Source organism: Aythya marila, assembly GCF_965140915.1.
Source record: "Aythya marila genome assembly, chromosome: 7".
Lineage (NCBI taxonomy): Eukaryota > Metazoa > Chordata > Aves > Anseriformes > Anatidae > Aythya > Aythya marila.
The window spans coordinates 23,496,877-23,518,348 of record NC_139048.1 but is presented as its reverse complement, the minus strand read 5'-3'; the positions used below and the strand labels follow the sequence as shown (position 1 = coordinate 23,518,348).

The following is a 21,472-nucleotide window of genomic DNA, read 5'->3' as shown; positions in this document are numbered from 1 at the left end:
ATATAATCAGAAATGCAAGCTGTAAGATATCCAGAGATAGTACAATTAATAAATCAATAAATTCAACTCTTTGGTACAATAATCATCATTATTGGCTGGATCCTCAGCTAGTATAAATAAATAGCATGAGGGCACACATGACAAGTTGCTTCATCAGCGACTGAAGCCTTGTTGTCTTTATACGTTTTGATTATTAAGGAGTTTCTTTGGCAAGTCAGTGCTATTTCTGAGTACACAGTTCATGTATTTGGGTCACCCTTACAGAAAGCTTGAAAGATTTATCCTTCTGACTTGGGGGAAAATTTCCGGAAAAAAGGGTTCTGACCTCCTGTCTGCCTACTTGGTGGCTGGTAAATGTTAGCACAGCTTGATAATATCAATTAGACTGAGAAGCTTTATTTTAAGTTTTTTGAACTATCACTACTGCCTGTGTCCATTTGTCTTTTTTATCCCCTAGATGTGCCATGACAAGGATTAAATGCGACACACACCAAACTTTGAATGTCCCGCAGCCAGTTCCAATGGCTTGGATGCTGTCATTTCGAGCTACATCAGGAACAGTGGCTCAATGGCTGCATCTGTGACACATGTCAGAAACTTTTAAATGTCTGCTCTTTTTTTCATCAGGATGCTTCTGTATCCTAGCTAGGGAAGAGATGACATTTTGTGTTTGGGTGGAACTTGTTGTAGCTCCCTCTTCCTGCCTCCTCTAACTGTCAGCCTGAGTTTCCCCTAAACATATCAAAATACAGGCAAATAAACCTTGTCATTTAGAAATATATTCAGTAGTAACCATGCTTGAAAACAATGTTTTAGGAGGAACTTGGGCACATTTTCTCATAGAATAATGCGCTACACAAAACACAGCGCTAGGCTATTTCTGACCTTTGTTATGTGCCGCCTTAGAAGATTGATGTGCACAACTCAGATACACATGAATTCCTTAACGTTTCTGTTCTTTTTCCACTAAAGTAGAATAATTTGGCATACAAAATACACAGTATAACAGGGTGCCTTTTTCAAGGCTTGGAAGAATTAACATTTTGATAAGAATACATAGGTTAAGGGTACAAAATGGATCATCTAATGGACACTAAGAGGTCTCAGGGCAGGACTCCAAGAGCTGAAAACACAGTTCAGAAGAAGAGAGCAGTCTTATATCATTATCATCTATGTAAAATAAATGCACATCCTTTTTAAGCTCAAATTGGGATTTCTTTGTCTTTTAATATTAAGATAAAAACAAAAATAACAAACAAACAAAACAAAACAAAATAATAGAACTGGACATCTTGATTATGACATTTTCCCTTTGGGTTTAATTGATACAATACATAGTCATTTTTCTTCGCTTTCCCTGGGCAGTCTGAGTTCTTCAGATTCTCCTGGAGTTATTTGTGACTGTGTATGGGCAGCCAGACATGTTTCACACAGTTAAACACTGTGTAATTTTACTCTGGGGCTCTCTTTACCCATTTCAACTGGCCATGTTTCAGCCAGATTTGACTGGCTGTTGGACTTAGAAAATTTAGCTTGTTAAAATAATTATTTGGGCTCCTAGTTAGATTTCTTATTTTTTAAAAAATAGCTTCAAGATCAAAAATGCAATGGTGGCACATGGGGCTGCACATATGAGAAAACATGCAATTCAATCATGTTTTTTGAAAATACATCATATAGGCCCATATCCCTGCTAGTACTAGAGGAATCCCCTAGAGGGATCCTAACAATAGCGATTGCTTTTTAGGAGAACCATTCTGCCTATTTACATCTGACAGTGAAGAAAGCTGGACTTAGATGTGAGATGCTCATTTAGCAGGGGGTAACCTGAGACATGATTCTGTTGTAGAGGGCATTCCCAAACCTTCAAGTAAAATGCATCCATTCCTGCTCTGGATAGATGAGCAATCCAGTCCTCAGTGCTGCACCCTACCTTTGCTGTGTATGCACCTCATTGTACATTCAATCCTGGCATCCAGGGACACTACAATTTTTTGTTTTATTTTTCCTCGGAGGCACTGTTTCACCATTAATTTCATTGCTAGATGAAAGACCATAACTGGAAGCAAAAATTCATTAACTTCTATTAAACTCTATATAAGTTACTTTAAAAGTCAATGCTTAAAGAAGGCTGCACTGAAGACTAAATGAAAAAGTTAATACCAAACAAGTAACCAGAATTATCACTGCACACAGTCAAGAATTTACTGTGTTCAGACTAATTGGAAAATCAGTGAGTGAAAGGCAGGCAAAAAGGTGGAAAGGGCAAGAATACATTTATTATCCTCAATAATACAGTGATTATTAGCTAAGGATAAACAAGATTTCCAAATCTCTTATGATGTTACTTTTCTTCTCTGCAGGGATAAGGAAAGGAGGACTGCCAGCATGATATGAGACTTCTGATAAAGACAGTATTCTGCATTAGCCAGGAGCTACTGCGATGCATGATACAGACCTGATTAAACAAGAAAACACAACCAAAGCTTTTTGTAGTATTTACACGTTTTCAAACACATGAACATGATAGATGGATGAAAATAATATTTAGAAAATACAGCCTCAAATTCAAACTGCTCTGAAAAGTAAACTGTTATCACCACTACTTTGGGTAGAATGCCCTAAAGGATAAATTTTAACAATGGCATTAACAATGACATTTATTTGGGATTTACTTTTGTGTGTATATACATATATATATATATATATATATACGTTAAAATGTGGCATTTTGTAAAAAAAACAAACAACAAAAAAAAAAAACAACAACAACACAGAGTGAGAATACAATTCTTGTCATATGTTATTGCAACAGAGCTGGGAAAGTTTCAATTAACTAAGTCTCAGAATCCTAACAGGTAAGAAGAGCAAACTACCATCTATATTTTTCCAGTATGGAAACAGGGACATACATTTTTATAAGCCTCAAAACCCAAATGACAAATGTAGCAGAATGTCTTATAGATCAAATCATTTATGTTGTGATTTGAGAAAAAAAAAAAAAAAAAAAAACACAAGTCAAAACCATCAGACCTGACTAAATGGTTAAAATAATTATATCTGGAATAGACTAAACCTCTGTAAAATAACAGTAATTTCCATTCTGATAGATAACAAACTGTTTCCACTGTCAAAACCTCCAGAAACTTATTAGCCAGCTTCTGCTTCAGAACTAACAATTCTCGGCTTCCTTCTTACCACAGGTGATAGATGCTCATGATTTTATATTGCATATCTTGGTACTTCATGTCAAAGAGCCTGCTTTTACATGTATTTTGATGTCTCATAAGAAAATGCAAACCATTCCAGCATTAAGCTGAAACCTGTGCTTGCCACTGAGTGCATCCTGATGAGAGAATGAATGTGCACATGGAGCAAAACATTTAAGTGTACAGTGTCCTGTTCCTGGCTTTGTTTGTTCAAAGCAAACCTCTATATTTTCCCTTTAAAATGGGTGTGTATTCCTATGTTTTGTGATATGTGCTCCTACTGCCATTGATGTTGAAAGCTTTGCCACTGACGTGAAAGGGAAGAAGATAAGACTCAGAATGTGCTTATACTATAAACTTGTGATTAACATTAACAGCTGGTAGGTTTTTTTGTTGTTGTTGTTGTTGTTGTTGTTTTCTCTTAAGCCTCATAAATACAGCTGAAAAAGCATTTATCTGAAAGTGGAAAATGAGGGCTTAGCTAGAGCTGTGCAAACCTTTCATAATGAAACCCAGAGCTAGCCTGATTTGGGAGAGTTGCTGGAGGTTTGACATTCAGGCCAGGTTTGCTAACCCCTCAGTGAATGTAGCTGATTTACAGTTTCAGATGAAAACCACATACAGCTCTGTAGTGGTTTTGGCTGAATGATGCTTTCAGCCTTTGCTCAATCCTGAAACTTATTGGGTGTGAACCCACAATAACCAAAACTTATTAAAAAAAAAAAAAAAAAAGAAGACTGGCATGAGCATCACATGAACAGAAACCACCCCAAGCCTCTCAGAAACCCAAGCACAGCAAGCAGTAGCTGGGAGGAAAGGTATGTGGTATGTTTAGCATTACAGATGTTGAGACCTTGCAGCTCCACCCTCATCTGAAGTAATAGCCAAAGAGGTGTGCAATTAGTGGGGCTCAAGCTAACCATATTAGGCACCAGTTGATAACTGCAGTTTGTCCATATTTCCCAGCTCACTGACATTTCCATTGCCTTTTATAATATGCACATTGTATAGTAGGTGGTGATTTGGTGGTTTGGGAAGTAGCCAAGGAAGGAGACTCCAAGTATAGTGAACTTTTTTCCAAAATTGATGTTGAAATTTGGCTACCTGAAACACATTACAAGTCATGGTTAAATCAGTAGGGTATTAAAAAGGAAATGATCTTGAGCAGAGAAGTTTTTCTTTTCCCCTCTCTTGCATTGTAATCCTCTGACCAGCCCTAAATCGACTACTAAGCTAAAGGAAATTAAAGAAAAGATGAATAAAAAAATCTCAAGCTGGGCCAAATTCATCCCCAGTGTAGCTTAGTTCAAGTAGAGTTAAATCAATGGAGTTCCACCAGGGATGCATTTGGCTTACTGTCAAAAGGAAATGAAGCAACTGTGCCCTCATTTACAGCTATCAACTTAAACAGAAATTTCATTATATGGGAATTTCTGAAAACAATTTCTAGGTAAAAAGAAGATTGCTAAGGTTGAACAGCACGTGTGTTTGAAAATTCCCTGAAGTCCACAACTGTCTGCTTACTCGATAGATACACTGAATGCCAGATAATTGAGTGCACACATTGTTTCAAAGGTCTTATAAAATCAGAGAAGCCTATAAAATGAATAAGCAGATTGTCTTCAGAAATCTTAACCTTTCTTTGTTTTTACTCTATTGAATCTTAAATACTGAATTGCAAAAAATAGCATTAACATAAAAGCAACAGTGCAATCTGAGATAAAAGTTATGCCAGCGATATCAATTTCAGTTACCTTCGTATTCTATTTATTTGCTTCACGCAAATGTAAAATTGATGTAGAAATTTTTAAGTTGCACTCTTCTGCCACTGATGTTCTCAAGTGTTTGACTGTGATCTGAAGGGATTCTGTGAAACTCCTCTTTACTTCCAAGTATAATAAACTAAAACATAACATTAATAAAGACTTTTCCAAACATATTATATTCTACAAACTTTATTATAAAGGTATAATACTATAAGGATGTATTTATATTCTAAGAGGATTGGTGGAACTGGATGAAGGGTGAGATAGTCAATTAAAAACTTTCTAGATTAAGATTAAGTAAGATTAAAAATAAATCTAGATTAAGTAAATTTACTAGATTAAGTAAGTTTAAAAATAAATAAATAAATAAATAAATAAATAAATTTGACCTTACATAGTTTTGTTTTTAAATTGGCAGCAAAACATTCAACCAGAATGCAAAATATTTCTAAGAAATTTTAAACTTGTGCTGGGAAGTGGTTTTGAACATATTTAGTGATGGCTCTCACAGCCATCATATTACATGCAATGTTAGAAGATAGAATAGACTTTTACATTACAACTTCCAAATGCAACTAACTTTGAACTAAATATATTTTCCAAGATGTTGTTACATTAAAATGCTAAGGATGCTGAGATGATGATGATATTTTGTGAATGTGCCATGACCACGACTTAGTTTGTCCTTAAAAATATCTGCTCCTTGAAGGCTTGTGAAAATCCTGATCTGAAACCTTAATCTAATTGTCAGCAACTCTAAGACAGGGTCAGCTTCAGGTTGACAACACCACCAGAGGCAAGTCCATCAGAGTCACCTAACCTAAAAGGTAACTTTAAGAAAGATTCAGCTCTTTTAGTACCACATACAGAAAACATATTAATTCAAACAGATTTGATGAAATAGGAGTGCTGGCTGTATCCTGCACATTCTCACATAACAAATGCCAAAGAAAATACTCTTAATACTCCTTAAGAACAAGTTATAAATTACTGGAAGAAGCCACTTTTCTTGGGTTGAACTCTCAGATAATCTGAGATCTCTGTAGGCTTTTCTGGTCATATTACAAGTAAAATGAGCATTAGCTGTAGAAAGGACAACACTCTTTAACCATTTAATACTGACAGAGTGGCATAAGGAAATCAAAGGCTATATCAGTTACTCACAGTCACAGGTTAACTTCAAGTAAGTTCAAAACAAGAAGGCATAAACCAGCTTGGTCCTTCAAGACCTTCAGACTTGCTTGTATATATAATAACGCCCAACTGTTGGGCATTATTTGGAATTGTTAGTGTAGCCATGGTCCCACAGTAGATGGTTGTCTTCTCACAATCATATCTTGTTTTCTTTTATTCCCATTACTAAAGTAGAAACGAATACAGAAAACAAATTTTAACTAAACAGCAGAAGTAGACTAGGCAGTGAGATGTAATGGTTACCAGGTGTTTATATAAAAACGCTGAAAAAGCAAACTATGCATTTCAATTCTTATACCACAAGCAGTGAAGCAGAAATTTCACTTTAAAAAGAAAATGGGAGCACTTACCTATTTCACGCCATCACTTGCTTGCAGAGCAATGACATGGCAATTGAGGCAGACACAGCTGGAGATCTTCAGGAATAGAGGACAACAGCTGGCAAGGCATGTAAGACCTGACTTGATATCACCTGATTCACTGTCAAATTCCCCAGACTAATCCGGCAAATGACTACTTAGAACGTGCCAAACATCCAGCCACAATCTTGCCTATACAGCTACACCTCTGAAAAACTGAAATTCACCTCTTTTTTTCACATATGCCAACCATTTAACAAAGCAGACAGACAGACGGACGTACACAGAGTAATAGGAAAACAAAACAACAACAACAAAAAAAAAAGGAAACGCAAGCAGAGGCTCCTGTGACAGCTATCACACCACTTAAAGTAGAAATATACGGTAAGGCTCAGTCTGAGTCAGTACAAAATGGGCTGATTCAGAACCTCCCCATATAGGCTACACCTAGCAAAGCTCTGCTGATGGTAAACATTTCCCAACATGCTCGTATAGTTGACAGGAAAAAAAAATATTAATACACCCACTGGCAGCAAGCGAACCCTGTAATTTAAAGAAAGAAATTTCAAAAGCACAGGCAGGTTTGTTTCTTTCTTCTGACTTAAATGGGAACAACATAAGACCAATATCCAGTGATTTAGAAAATTCTCAGTGTTAGCTTCCCTTATTCTGACCCATCAGCCTTGATTATGCACCTTTTATTCAAATAAAAACAAATACTGGGATTTTGGCAGGAGGCTTATCTAAAATAAGATGGTAGAGCTGGGCCTACACTATTTGTTTAGCAGAGCTACTCAAGCATGAGCTAAGATTTTTATTTCAATCCAGTAAGACCACTTAGGTATCTGGGGACCTGCTAGCTGCAAAGGCCATGAGGCCATGGCAATACCATGCGGTCACAACTAAGGGGCTTCAGGGTTGGTTTGTGCAGCACATATTCTTCCGCAGAAGACTTAGAAATGCCATCCCCTCACCTCGAAGCAGAAGAAGGAGAGAACTGTCTTCATTTTGCCTCTCAGCTTGTCAAGTCTTAACAGCTTTAAAGCTTACATAGTACATACAACTGGCCATAAATGAAGACGCAGGCTGGACGAGCAGCCTGTCCCTTTCTTGGGGACAGGAGTTGACACTGTGCCCCCAGCACTGCTGGGGATATCCCTTGACATATCCTCATGTACATGCTCTCACCTGCACAGAACTTCAGTCTCACACAAGAAACAACAGATGGGAACTGACCAGCAGAAAAAGCTCAGAAAGAGGAAACAACACCCTCCCAGCATGGAAGCTGTAGTCACAGGAAACTATTGTGAAGTTATTTGTAGGTATTATGGACAAAAACAGTTTTAAGAAAAATTTGGAAAAGGATAACAAGAGCAGCTGTTTTTTTTAAGGAGCCTTTCCATTACAAAAGAGGGTGCAGAGGTTGCTCATCTGATACTCTAACAGAAGGACAACACAGGGTAGTTGCTGACAGGACACCTGTACATGTTGCTGTCCTTCATGCAAGTGTGTCCTCCTTAAACATAAGCACTCCTAGGGGCCAGGTAACATGGAGAAATTGGATGGAAAGCCTCCCTGTCCAGATTAGAAGAGGTGCACCTCAGACTGAGATAAACAGCAGACTGTAACAGTAACTTTGCAACGTTCAACAACTTCAGTGCATTTGGATGAAATTCAGTGACTTTTCAAAATAAGCAATTGTACTAAACAGAGGAGCACTAGTACAACTTCATATGCACAGTTTGCACTATAAATATTTATTAGTATGCTGCCAAATGAACTGGTATTTCTCCTGAATTATCTTAACAGCAATTGTACTTACAAAGGATCAGAAAACTTGAAAGCTTGTACAATGTCCAGCATAAAGATCCAGCAGATTACTGAAGATAATTTTCCATAACAATGGACAATATTTTGTTTCTTTTTATTATTTTATTTTGGTGTGTGTTCGTGATTTGCTGGTTGTGTGGCTTTTAAGAAATGACTTTTGCTCAAGCTTTCTTTATAGTCCATACAGAATAAATCTATCTTCTGACACTGTACAATGTGAGGAAAAAAAAAAAAAAGTGAAGAGCTTTACAAATGTTAAATGCATATATGGCAAGGCACATTTTTATATATTTATATTTTGTATCTGTTATGAATTTCCACTGCAGCATTGAGGCATTCAAGAGGCAGGTGTTCAAATATGTCTTCAACTCTTCTTTATGCCCACTTCTCTTTAGCTAAACCCACTTAGGCTAACCAGTGGATTACAACACCAAAAGAAGCAAAGATACTTGAAAATGCTCCACATGCTAAAAAAGAATGTTGTTTGTATAAACAGCAATAAACATCCACGCACACACTAGTTTTTAAACAATACCCTAACACTTGTTAGCAATATAAAATAATTATTCATATATTATCCTTTTGCTTTTCCAGAATCAGTGACTTTTAATTTCAATTCCCTTTGAGCATCTTGTAATTAGGGCTTTATCATATTTAACTATAGGTATATAATCCTCCAAGTGAAAAAAGAAACCAAAATGGACAAGACTGTGATCACATCTCTCATTCCAAAAACATTTTTTGCCTCCAAAGCCTTGCATCGAACAAAACACTCCTAAAAATGATACAAATGGTTTTGACATTAGGAAAAGTAAACAAGCAAAATAAAGATGGAAAAATCGTATGGTCAGTTTGCAAGTGCTGTTTATTGTTTGAGGCAGGGTTAAAGCCTTTCATAAAGACAAGAACATACATGCAACCAGACTGAAAGTGACATGAGGTTATTCTCAACACCCAGCAGAACCCTGCTGCCTATAATATGCCACAGCCAAAGCATGTGGAGGCTTCAAAACAGACAAAATATTATGAACAAACTAGAATTGTTGTTATTCTGGTAACCAAGAGAGAAGACAAGTGCCCTACATACTTCTAATAATTATTTTTGTGGAGAGAAAAACAAAAAAAAAAGCATTTTTTTTTCCTTTATTTAATATCTCCCAGGATTTCTAAGATGAATTGGCATTTCTTGGTAACCATCTATGACGTTAGTAGAGGTATTACAAGTGGCTTCCATGTTCCACTTCTGCATGCAACATCAGCCATGACAATGGCCAAAAACATTAGGCAACTTCTAAATTAGGAGCATCAAATAATTTCAAACAAACCAAGAACAGCCAGAGAGCGATGACTCTCAACTAGGACCAATATGGATAGGTTTGGAACAGAGGGCAGAATTTTTGCATATTCCTAGGTCACTCACATTGTAACTAGCAGTGTTTAACATGATGTATTTATTAGGCATTGTGAGCTTTCTTTCACAGTAAGAAGTTCATGCATGTCCAACGTGTTTCATAAACAAGCAAGAAATATGCTACGCGTTCATGTTTTTTCACTGAAAACCTGACAGTAGTCCTTCTTAGGTAGAATTCAAAAGGTATTAATCAGAACTTTTCTCTAGAATATACTAGTAAAGCTGTTAATTATGTTAATTCCACCAGTTACTTTTATTGTCTTTTTTCCCATCTGAGTAATCATACCCATCTGGTGGCAATTTTATTTTATATCCCTCTTTTTAAGCTCTTTTCTCATTCCAAATTTAAGCATTTCATTCAAAATGTACTCTCTACACAAGTTAAAACTACCTTGTGCAATAAACCAGGAATAATGCACACTGTTAATATCATAATTGAGGGCTTTTTCCAAGTAGACAGACAACCTTGTGCAACTACTACAGTGTTAAAAATGACCCATTTTCTGAAGGTCAGAGTAAGCAAATGTTGAGATGTAATTTAATAATGAGCAAATTTTGTCTGCGAAATTGTTTAAACCCTTTTCCTTTGCATATAATCAAAAATACACATTGATAGTACTTTGCATAGCTGAAATATATTTTCAGGATTTTTTTTTTCCTGTTGAAAGAAACAATAATCCATATTGTGGAAAAACCAAACGTGCTCTATGAAGAGGATTTGTGTGAGCATGTAGGAGATGATAGAAACACAAGCACTTAATTCACAGGGAAAAAACTTAGAACAGATAAGGGGCTTTTTCATCTGAAATTATAGCCTCTCTCTATTATAAACACTTTGATATCGCCAGCCACTCTCGCTCAACAGGCAAGCAGGAGATAAACGTGCTGCTTTTGCTAAGGCGCCAACTGATGGAGCATGCTCACTGAAGCCCCAGGTGTGACCCCTGCTCTTCTGCAAGCAGCAATTGGACCAGGCAATCCATCACGGTGCTCCTCCTGTCAGGCCGGGTGCTCGGCTGCAGCTGTCTGTCACACTGGTGGATGGGACCTGCTTAAAGGCAATCATGTCAATCTCTATGTGGCTACTCAGACTAAGATAGAAGGATGATCTTGACAGGCTTGGCAAAGTCAGCAGAAGGCACTAGAGGACTTTAGTTACATGCTTAAAATTTAGATGCAATTTGTGCTTCTCATGTGGAGGGACTGAAGAGGCACGAAAGAGCGTTGTGTTCTACAGCTGGTCATCTCTGATGAATCTGTTGCCTTCGGAATGCTTTCCATAGTAAATGTAGCGACATTTTCCCAAAATGCCTACAGGAAACAGGAAATTAATTACAATTAGGAAAGCAGTGGCACAACATTCAGAGGCACACAAACAAGGAAATTTGAAGGAGGGGGACGAGGACGAACAGTTCTCTTGTCATACTGCAAAAGAAAGTTAGTACGTTGGAAATATTCAGTATTACCATTTCAACCATCAGCTTTTAATCCACTAGGAAAACTTATGTTCATATAGCTGCATGAGCTATCTTGTTAAACAAATACCTGTAAATGTCTTCAAAAATGGAATGACATCACACTAGAACATCATAGGCTGTATTTTAAATCACAGTAACACTTGACCATTTTTTAAAAACAGAGAGTCTGGATGGGACTTACAGTTTGTACTGTCTGCAATCTCCCTACTATGTGTTTACATGGTATTCCTGATGACTAAAAACAATTCAAGTGTTAATTATGCTAAATATTGTTACATATAGAGGATGACTTCAAAAATTACCAAGAACGCTGCTTTTGGGAGAAAAGGCACATTATTCTCAGTGTGTACAGGAGGCAAGATGCCTGACAAAGCCTTTACTGCTGTGGGTGAGACGTATATACCTGCAGATCTCACTACGTTATTCAAAAGCATCCCCTCTGGTGGTACTAAGTGGTATGTGAAAGCGTAAGTTCACAGTCACATCCCACCTGTGAACATCCTCAAAGATGCTAAATTTTACTAGCAGAGCTGTTCTTTGTGCCCCCAGGCACATATAGTCAAATTAAAGTCATTTCCCATGCACAGAAGAAACGTGAAAAAGTCTCTCCTATCCTGGGAGCGTCTGACACAGCTGTCGCTGAAGTACGTAGTTCACCCCCATAAGGGCACATATAACCTAGAAAGGAGACAATCATTGCCTTACATAAAGGGTAAAGATTAGGAAGGAGCATGATCCTCAATTCGTTTCAGTTCTGGCTTGCCAGGACTCACACAGCAGGAAATGTACTCACTTGCAGTATGAATCAGATATACAAGCTTTTATATTGTGCATCTATGTTTCCAGTGCCATGTGTGCCAGCTAAGCAACTAAAGCCTTGGAAGGCATGGGATGTGGAAGATTAATGTCAAACCATTCTCTTCTTTCTTTCTAAAGCATCATGGTAACCCATTCCTATGGAAAACAAAACAAAACAACAACAAAAAAAGATACTCCCATCATTCACTGTGAAAAACATATTCCTCTTCAGGAGAGGAAAAAATGGGGACAAGTGCAGTGTTTGGTGCCACTCCCTTTCTCCACAAAGCTTTATTCAATAATTTCAATTTCCATAATTTCTGTAGTGGAGCAGTTTCCACATTCAAAGGGTGATGTTATCGTCCCTGAGCAAGCATCTAACGAAAAGCCAGCTTTTACCCCAAACAGATGATATTCCAAGTCAAACTGCAGCAGGCATTAGATTGGAAACAAGACCATTTAGAGTTCTAAATGTAAAGGATACAAACAGTTTATTAACGGCATTCTTCAGAGTCCTTTTTCACTGGCATTGATAAAAGTCTTGTTTGAGGTCTGCCGCATTTCTTGAGGACTGGAAGCGAGACTGTTTATAGAGATGCTGGTGAGAGAGTGCTGTTTGATGAATGCTGGAGACTGTAGCTAGGTGTCAGCGCTTAGAAAATGAGGCAAGGACATGAGGTATTAATATTGTCAATGATCTCTTGACAGGAAAACAGATACTGCATTCACCGTCAGATTTAAATAGACATCAAGTGCATTAACGACAAAAGGGCAGACTTCAAACAAAGGGGGCTGTATGGTGTTGCGCTGAGCGAGTCTCCGAGTTGGCAATAACCTGATCTGAAAAGACACTGTCAGGACTACAGACAGGCCCCGAATTGTGTGCAGTGACAGAAAACAGAGATGCTGACAGAGATACCGGTGCCATATTATGCCAAGTATATTCCAGCGCTGTCTCCAGCCCTAACTAAATCTGACATCATTTCCTATCGCTTATAGTATTCTCCACTGCTCCGGCAGAATATTTCTCCCCAGACATCATTACAAACTCCACTGTAGTTTTAAAGTTACTGGCAGGCCTGTTCTGTCACGGAGGTTGGGTCTACAGGCCTAAGGATAACCTCAGTCAATCTAAATTTGGAGTTTGCTGGAGAAGTGCTCTCATTTTCACTGATATCTCAGCTACTTGAGGTGATCTGAACGCTGAAGTGTGAGGAGCTGTCACCTTGAATAAAATCCTTAAAGTAAAGACGCTCGGTTCCTGGGATGTTCAGCAAAGATGTCGGACAGTCTGGCAGCAGGAAATGAAATCCAGCTGCTGCTGCTCGCCTGGGGATAAAGGTGCTTGGGCTAGTGACAGTTAAAGTCAGCTGAAATTTTTGAACTCCTGCAGCCTACAATTGTTTAAATTAAGGAAGTGTTGTCTCCACAGAGATTCCCTACCAAGGCACACAGCTGTGATTCGATTGCCAGGCATATTACACACACTGCTCAGAGAGTCTTGATAAAAGTGCAGTTGAAAATGTTGCCATGAGACTTTATTTATCATGAAGGTTATTTGTAAAACAATAATCTGGCTCATAAATTAAATGCGGTGACTGGTTGGGTTTTGTTTTGTTTTTCCTCTCCATTTCCCACTCCCTTTGGCAACTGCAGAAAACCAAGAAAAGGCTTATGTGCTGCAATAAGGGTTTTGATGCTAAGATATGTTGTATGTGAATTTAGGAAACCTACAGCTTGCCTCCTGCCCATCTGCAATTGTACTTGTCCTTGCAGTTCAGGAACATGGATATGGTTTTGCACGCAGACAAGGGGAGGAATTGGGGGAAACAATACATCTGTGACTTTTGTGGTGTTTTTTAATTAAAATATCCAGCTTGGCTATAATAACCTAAGTACACAGCCTATGCATCAAAACAACACACAGCATCCTGAATGAGGTTGCTGCTTGCGGTTCTTGAGGAATGACAACACAAGGTCTTTTGAGGGATCATCTTCCCTGAATGAGGCTTCTAATTTTTCTTAAGTAGCTGCTTCTACCATCACCACAAGCTGTTAGAACTATAATTATGAAAAAAATGCATTGGGAAAAATCATTTTTAAATTCACCCTTTATCTTTTAAATGTTTTCCCCCTTCGGAATGGATGTTCTAATTATGCTGGGTAAGTAATGACCTTGCAGTTGCTTGCATGTGTTGTGGTATCAGTCTTTTTTCACAAACACATTGTAATGTCAGCAACACCAGCTTTTCCCTAGCTGAGGGAAAACCCAATTATCCAAATAAATAAATAAATACATACATGCATACTAAAGCATATGAAAAATTGTTCAAGTCATGTTTGCTCCTTTTAAATTGGGCATGTGTTGCAGAGAGCTATTGTGCAGTTGGAACTCCATACACTTTCCTAGAGTAGAAAAAGTTTGTAGATGTTCATGTATTACAGGGAAAATGATAAAAAAGCTGTAATGGGATGTGCTAAACTTTCAGATCATACAGCCTCAGCCATAGGTCCAAATTCAGATGAAGCCAACAGAAACATATGGGAATTGTTATCTGGTAGCATCTCATTGTCTATCGTGGTTCACACTTTTTCCTAGTAAATAACTGCTCTGCACCTATTAAAAAGCACCTCTCAGCCATCACAGCTGGGGCAGCTGCTAGCAGCACAGCCTTCTCCAGTAGCATTCAGTTTTCTTTAAAAGTAATTACTAAAACTAAGTAGTCAAGCCAAAACTTTTGCCATCCCCCCCTCAAAACTATTGCCACATCTGCCCAAGATCCCCCTAAGGCACCCATTTTGACATCAAATGTTTTTAATAAACCCCTCTGCAACTGCAAACAGCAAAGTATTCACAATTAAAATTGTCTGTCAAACACATTGGTTTACAGTACACAGCAGGGATTACATTTCAGCATACAGTCCTCTGCCTGTTTTTCACATGGGCTAACCACAGGTCCTCATACTAGGCACTGTGGTCAGATAAAGTGCAGTACTTCACACACAGACTTGATATTCTAGCAGGATTCCACTTTGCCTAAGTTTAATTTGAGTATGGTACCTAAATCCTCCACTGCCAATTTGTATTTGATCCATATTCATCTCTTTCTCCACACCCTGCTGTTGTATAGTTTTGCTATGGGCTATTAAACAGCTGCCATGTTCCACTAAGAAGCTGCGTGCATTTCAGTGTGGTTATACTACCAGTCTGTAAATTGTTTTGAGACCCTTCAGGATGAAATATCAATACCATTATCATTTTTTTCATAGGCACTTGGGCATTTCCTACAATTAATGAACAGAAGTTGCAAAATTCCCTGAAATATTAATACGAACTTCCTTTACTGGAAATAATTCCCTACCTACAACATTCAGAGGAGAATAAATACCTATCTACAAACAGTTTCATATATACAATGCTACTGATTTAGGCAAAACACATCCATCAGCTGCTACAATTTAAAACTAAAACTTCTTTCTCTAAGGGTATAAGTGAAGCTAGTTTGAAACAAAAATCCTTTTGCACAGGAGTTTAATTTTTTTTTCATTTTATGTTTATCTTCATGTAAATAACAACTTTTTGTACTTGACAATTTCTTATCTTCAATTTCACTTTGATTTTTTTTATCAGAAATGAAGCACTAGGGTTTTTCAATAAATTAGTAGCCTGATCCTACAGACCCTCAATAGCACATAGGTTCTCTCATTTTCATCAAATCATCATTAAAAACATTAAAGCATCTGAATGCTGTAAAAAGCATCAAAATATTTTCAAACATACTCCTTCAAAATATTCACTTTTTAAACCTCAGTAAATCATTTCTGGCACAACTTAATTGAAATGGACCATCTAGTTATTTAAAAGCAAGCAAATAAAACTAAAAACAAAATAAAAAAATAAAAAAAAAATCAGGTAAATCAGCCTTCAGGGAGCATAAAGCTGTGCAAAGCTTCACAGCACACAAGGGTGGGAACCTGAGGAGGGTGCTAGAGGGAGAAGAAATGCTAAATCTCTCACAGGGAAGAAGAAAAAAAAAGAAAAGAAAAAAAAGAATAAACAAAAAGTTGACTTAGGCCCAAGTAGTTAGCTTTTAGTTCTACTGAGTCTTGTGGCTGTAATAGCAGGGAGATACTTTACAAATGCAAAAAAAAAAAAAAAAAAAAAAAAAAAAGAACCTCCCCTTCCCCAAATGTTGAGTGCTTGTCCAAGTCACTCACTCTTCAAAGGTTAATTCACCTGCTTTAACTTCCACACACTTATGCATTTGTAGTTGGTCTTTTTAGTTGTTTCTGTAAAAATGTAGAAAATGCATTTTTATAAAGAACAATAGTCTGAGCAATTTAGGAACAAGAAATCATTTACCTTTAGAGATCTATTAGAGCCAAAAGCAGAAAAGAACTCTTTTTTAGTTATGTTTTTGACCCATAATCTGTAAAATGGACCAATTAATTACAAATTTGAAATAATAAACTTATTGTAGGGCAAGAATGGAGGGAACTATAGACAGGCTTTTTGTTCTTCACGATTACTTTTGGTGGAACAAAACAAGTTTCTATTGAATATGCTCCAGCCCATGAACTTTCTGACACAAGAACATGAAAAGATCAACTGTAATGTAATAAAAAGTGTAAGGGACCACCTGGGTCGGTCCCTAAGTCCTCCTCAGAGAAGCCAGGTACATAACACAGAGAGTCTATGCAAGCTTTCAACCTGCCCTGTCAAGATAAAACACAGTGCCACACAGCAAACAAACCACTGTCAGTATGGAGGAGCTCAAGCTCAAAAACTGCAACGTGACATGGAAAAAGAACAGAAGAGCTACCATTGTCAATGCCAATGTGAAGGAATCCCTGACTACTACAGTTCAACCCATCTGTTGTGACCACAGTTTCCAAATGCCCCACTACAGGTTGGAGTCAAGACACAAGAATAAAGTAGGCATCTGTTACAGTCTGCATCAATATCCTGTATCCATTTCTTTTGTCTTGCCTATTTTGACCTATAAGCTTGTGAGGACCTAATGGGAAGACTCAGTACCTTTCAATATGTCCTTTTGATAGCAGAAACAACTGTCCTAATCACAGCCCTCCCTTTGTGGGTTGCAATGCTAAAATAAGGTAGCCTTCATGCTCAGGGGAGATGAATTACCTCTTCGTTCTTCTCCCTGCACAGGGATTCCAAAAAATGATAATATTTTCCTCTGGACACCCTACAGCATGGGGCATGAAGTGCTCTCCTTCATACTGAAAGAAATTACTGAATGGCACAAAATGAAATCCATATCCATTCTGTGGCAATGGTGTTGGAATTACACACCTAAGCTAGAGCTGAGAGGAATCAGGGCAGGCAAAACTAAGACCCAGAATTATTGCAAGCATCCTGCACAGACAAGTACTGCGACATGTCAAGTCTCACTGGCCTGTTTGTAGGAAGGGGGGAAAAAGGGGGAAGTGAGAGTAGGGGAGGGGAAGGAAAGCAGTCAACAGGGAGATGTTGGAAAAATTTGCAATGAAGGTGATAGGAATATAAAGATGTGAAGTTTGCATCCCAGGCCAAGGGAGCTGCATAAATGTTCAGTGTAAACTAGCAGTCAAGCTGATGTGTGATAAAGTGCAGCCTGCTGTAAATACACTTCAGGGCTCCCAATGCAGCTGGGGATGAAACTTGTAATTTGGAAGGGGGGAGGGAGAGGGAAGTAAGAGAAAAAAGAGTAAAGGAAAAAAAAATGCACTGCAAGCTTTTTCTCACATAATCTGTTACTGGAAAATTGAGAAGCTTGTCCAAGTCCGTGGGAATAAGCTGATGAGCTGATACTTAATAATAAACCATATTGTGTCATGGTGCGGAGTCATCTAGATCCATTCAGGCCACAAACTATATTACTTTATACAGCCCTGGCTGACATACATTTAAAGCCCTCTACACATTAAGGAGCCATTAGGCTGACAGATTAAAAGTTATCTTGGAGCTAATGTTTCCATTATGCGTATCCTGGCAGTGGAACAATCAACACACTGTTCCTCAGATGTCATACTTTGTTTAAAAAAAGGGTAGGGGGAAGAAAAGGGAGAAAGGAGGGTATCTCTCCCTCCTTGAATGACATTGACATGATCAGCTTTGATCTAGGCATGTGCTGTCTACAGATTCTTTACTGTTGGCTAAAATAGGAGCATTTAGGGCATAATACTTTAAATCATTAACCAGTACTGTACTCCTCTGGGTATCGTTGTTACAATTTAAGGTCCCACACTTGGGATTTCTTTGGAATCTTTCCATGCTTATTGTAACCATCATCAGAGAAATATGTTGGGGGGTGTGTGCATCTGTCTCTCTAATGAAAATAAAGTAAAAATTACCAAACAAAAAATCCAAATGCTTTTGTCTCTTTACTGTGTCTTTACAGTTTTTACACTCAGGTAGTGTCATGGATTGAATTAATCCAGACTTTACAACAAAATATTTCTTGTTGAATATGCTGACATTTTTAAGCAGATATTTTTAAATAGTTAGGCACATAAATTGTATATTCAGTGAGGTACTGCAATCAAAGAAACCCAAATACACAGAAAATATCAGCACACCAGATACTACAGATTAAATTATACTTAAATTCATATATATAGAATACCACTCTTGAGGGGGATGGAGGAAAAGTATGGGTTCATAGTTCTTCTAGTCTTTTGAACACTTTTGCATATACCTCATTCTCTCGTACTGATCTAAATAAAAGCAGTAGGCTAAAAGCAGAATAAATTACTGTAAGGATCCAGTGCCAATCAGGCTGCATCTGTTAAGCATCCTCCATCTCTCAACCAGTGTCACAAAAGCTGCAGTGCTTTCTTTTGATGGCCAAGCACCCAAACTGGACCAGCACTTTCAGCCACCAGCCACTCCCTGCCAGCAGCTCCACGCCGAGAGCAGCAGCACTAGAGGGCAGCATGCATTTGTCTAAAAAACGGACCACACCAGCAAGCGAAATACGCCGCGCTGACAATTAAAGCAATACTGTTTGTTAGTTTTGCAGCCAATTTCTTGTTCTGTCATGATCAAAGCCTATATTCATACAGTCTTTGCTTTCAGCTTTTCGCCCAGGAGCCTGACTGCTGGCTGGAGTAACCTCAGTGAGCATCAGTCTGTGTATACAGATAGCTGCAGAAGGATGTCACCGGGCAATGGTCTGAACAAAAGGCTCAAAATGTTGTTCGGGGGGAGGTGATGGCCGTGCACACTACCAGCTCCAAGGGCAGGTGGGGTGGCACTTTGTAGTCCCTCACAACATAAATGTTAGTGCTGTTTTCAACAGTCTTTCTATTACTTTTGATAATGCGCCAGTGTGATCACTGAAGTGACGTTAAGACATTAAGAGACACTTTTAATACCTTTGCTATAGTGGGCAAGGAGGTTGTAAAAATCCCATCCTCACTGTATATTAAAGTTCAGCTGTTGAGCATACACTCACCATATTAACGTCCAAGATTTTCAGTTAATTTGGCTAACATATGTAAAAATGGCATTTCTATAGGCTGCTCTAGACTTTGGGCAACATTCTACTAATAATATGTACATTAATCAGCAATGGAATTAAACCATAAAGAATGAAAGGATCATTAAGAAAACAGAAAGTGAATATAATTATATTTTACTTTACAAACTTTAACCATGCGCAGATTGCATTACAAGTAAATGTAAGGGGGAAAAAAAGAGGGAAGTAAGCTCTTTTAGTAGCTGTGATAGAATTAAACAAATGTACTGTGATTTATGTAGCAGAAAGCAAACTTTTGGAATAATTGTTCGGAAAGTCTACAAGCATTCCAATAAAATTACAAATTCTTATATGAAAAAAATTGAGCAGCAGAGCCCTTCTGGAGAGTTTAGACATAAATTTGGCTCATCTCATGAGTAAAACTTGCTTTTGGATCTCAAATGTGTTCCTGCTGGAGGAGTTCACATCAGGAAAAAAAAAAAAGCCATACAAAACTCAGTCTGGCTCAAATGGTTTGAAATTTCTCAAGAGAGTCATCTGAAATAAAGACAAGTTACTTTTTATTTTTAAAGCTGGGAAAGAAAGTCTCTCAAATAAAATTAAAGAGCATAATGAAATAGTGCTGCTGTCACATTATGATACAGTTAAGGGAACCTTCTTTGCATGTTATTACTTGCTCCCTTCCATAAGCCCTTCCTCAGAAACAAAGGAAACATTTAACTAATTGCTAATGATAGAATTGCTATGATTCTTGCTAATACAAAAACAAGCATTCTTAAGCAGCTGACACTGCAAAGCCCTGGGTTCCCTTGATTTCCAGTGGAAGCTAAAGGCATTTAGCACTCTGTAAGACACATCCGGACCCCACATAACTGGTGAAATGCCTTCCCTCTTGTAGCTATTACTGTATAGCACCAAATGAAATCAAAAATGCATCTGGATCCAAGCACCCTAAACGTTCACTAAAAGCCTAGTTCTCTGGACTAAGCCTGGGCTTGTCTCTTAGCATAATTTAGTTCTATGCTATATCACATCTACACCACCATAGCCTATTGCCAAATCCTTACTGGCCATAGTCTAATTCCCAAACACTGCCTGCCTCCAATACTGAATGCCAAAATACTGTCATGGTTTCCTATCTTCAACTCTCTTCCCATTCCTCAGCCTCCTTTTACAAATACGCTAATGAGAGAGGGGCTGAAGGTTAAATCATAGTGGACAGCAGAATGCAGTTTACAAGCACACTTGTAGCCTCTATAGAATCTTTTGCTAAAGATAGGAGGCTAAGGAATAGCTGAAGAGAGGCACATTAAAACCCTTCCATTAGGGTCAGAGTTATTAAAGTTTAGTCAAAGCACGAAAGACTTTCTAACAAGTATTATGCTTAGTAAACGTTTTCCACTGGAGCAAGGATATTGGTGAGAGCTTTTGGAGTGTGTCAGTTAATCAGTATTCACCCGCTTTGACAGCTTGAAATATTACTCACTTATTTGGCTGGTTCAAATTTGTCAGACTTGACTATGTCGTAAGTTAACATGTCCCCATATTAAAAAGGAGCCAACTGGCAAATGTGCACGTTGGACCTAATAAAACACATCTGGCCAAACAATCAAGCAACACTGATCACTGTATCACTCACAAGCACAAATTAACAGCGACTGTCTGTGAGACTACCAAGCTAAACAGGAAGCAATAACCTACTGCCTTACCAAATAGCCATTAAACGGTTAACTGAAGGATAAAGCCTCCACAGCATTCTGTTTCCAAGACAGTCAATTGCTTGGTTAAAGCCACATAAACGTTTTAGATGGCTTGGGTCATTTGCTGATACAAGTGGAAGAATTGCTTAGGACAGAAGCTGTCCCCCTACCCAGAGATTGTTTTCTGCCAAGGAAGCCGCATCTGCCACAGGAAGGCCATTTAGGCAATGGCTCTCACAGGTA

The 21,472-nt window shown here is 38.1% G+C and overlaps 1 protein-coding gene across 1 annotated transcript in view; it reads right to left on the bottom strand.

Moving 5' to 3' along the window:
- Positions 1-8,316: 8,316 nt before the first annotated feature.
- LRMDA (leucine rich melanocyte differentiation associated) overlaps positions 8,317-21,472 on the bottom strand; it is a 684,247-nt gene continuing 671,091 nt past the window's right edge. The window contains 1 exon segment of the mRNA XM_082765457.1: positions 8,317-11,080. Coding sequence (XP_082621583.1) covers positions 11,001-11,080 — 80 coding nt within the window. The 3' untranslated portion in view covers positions 8,317-11,000.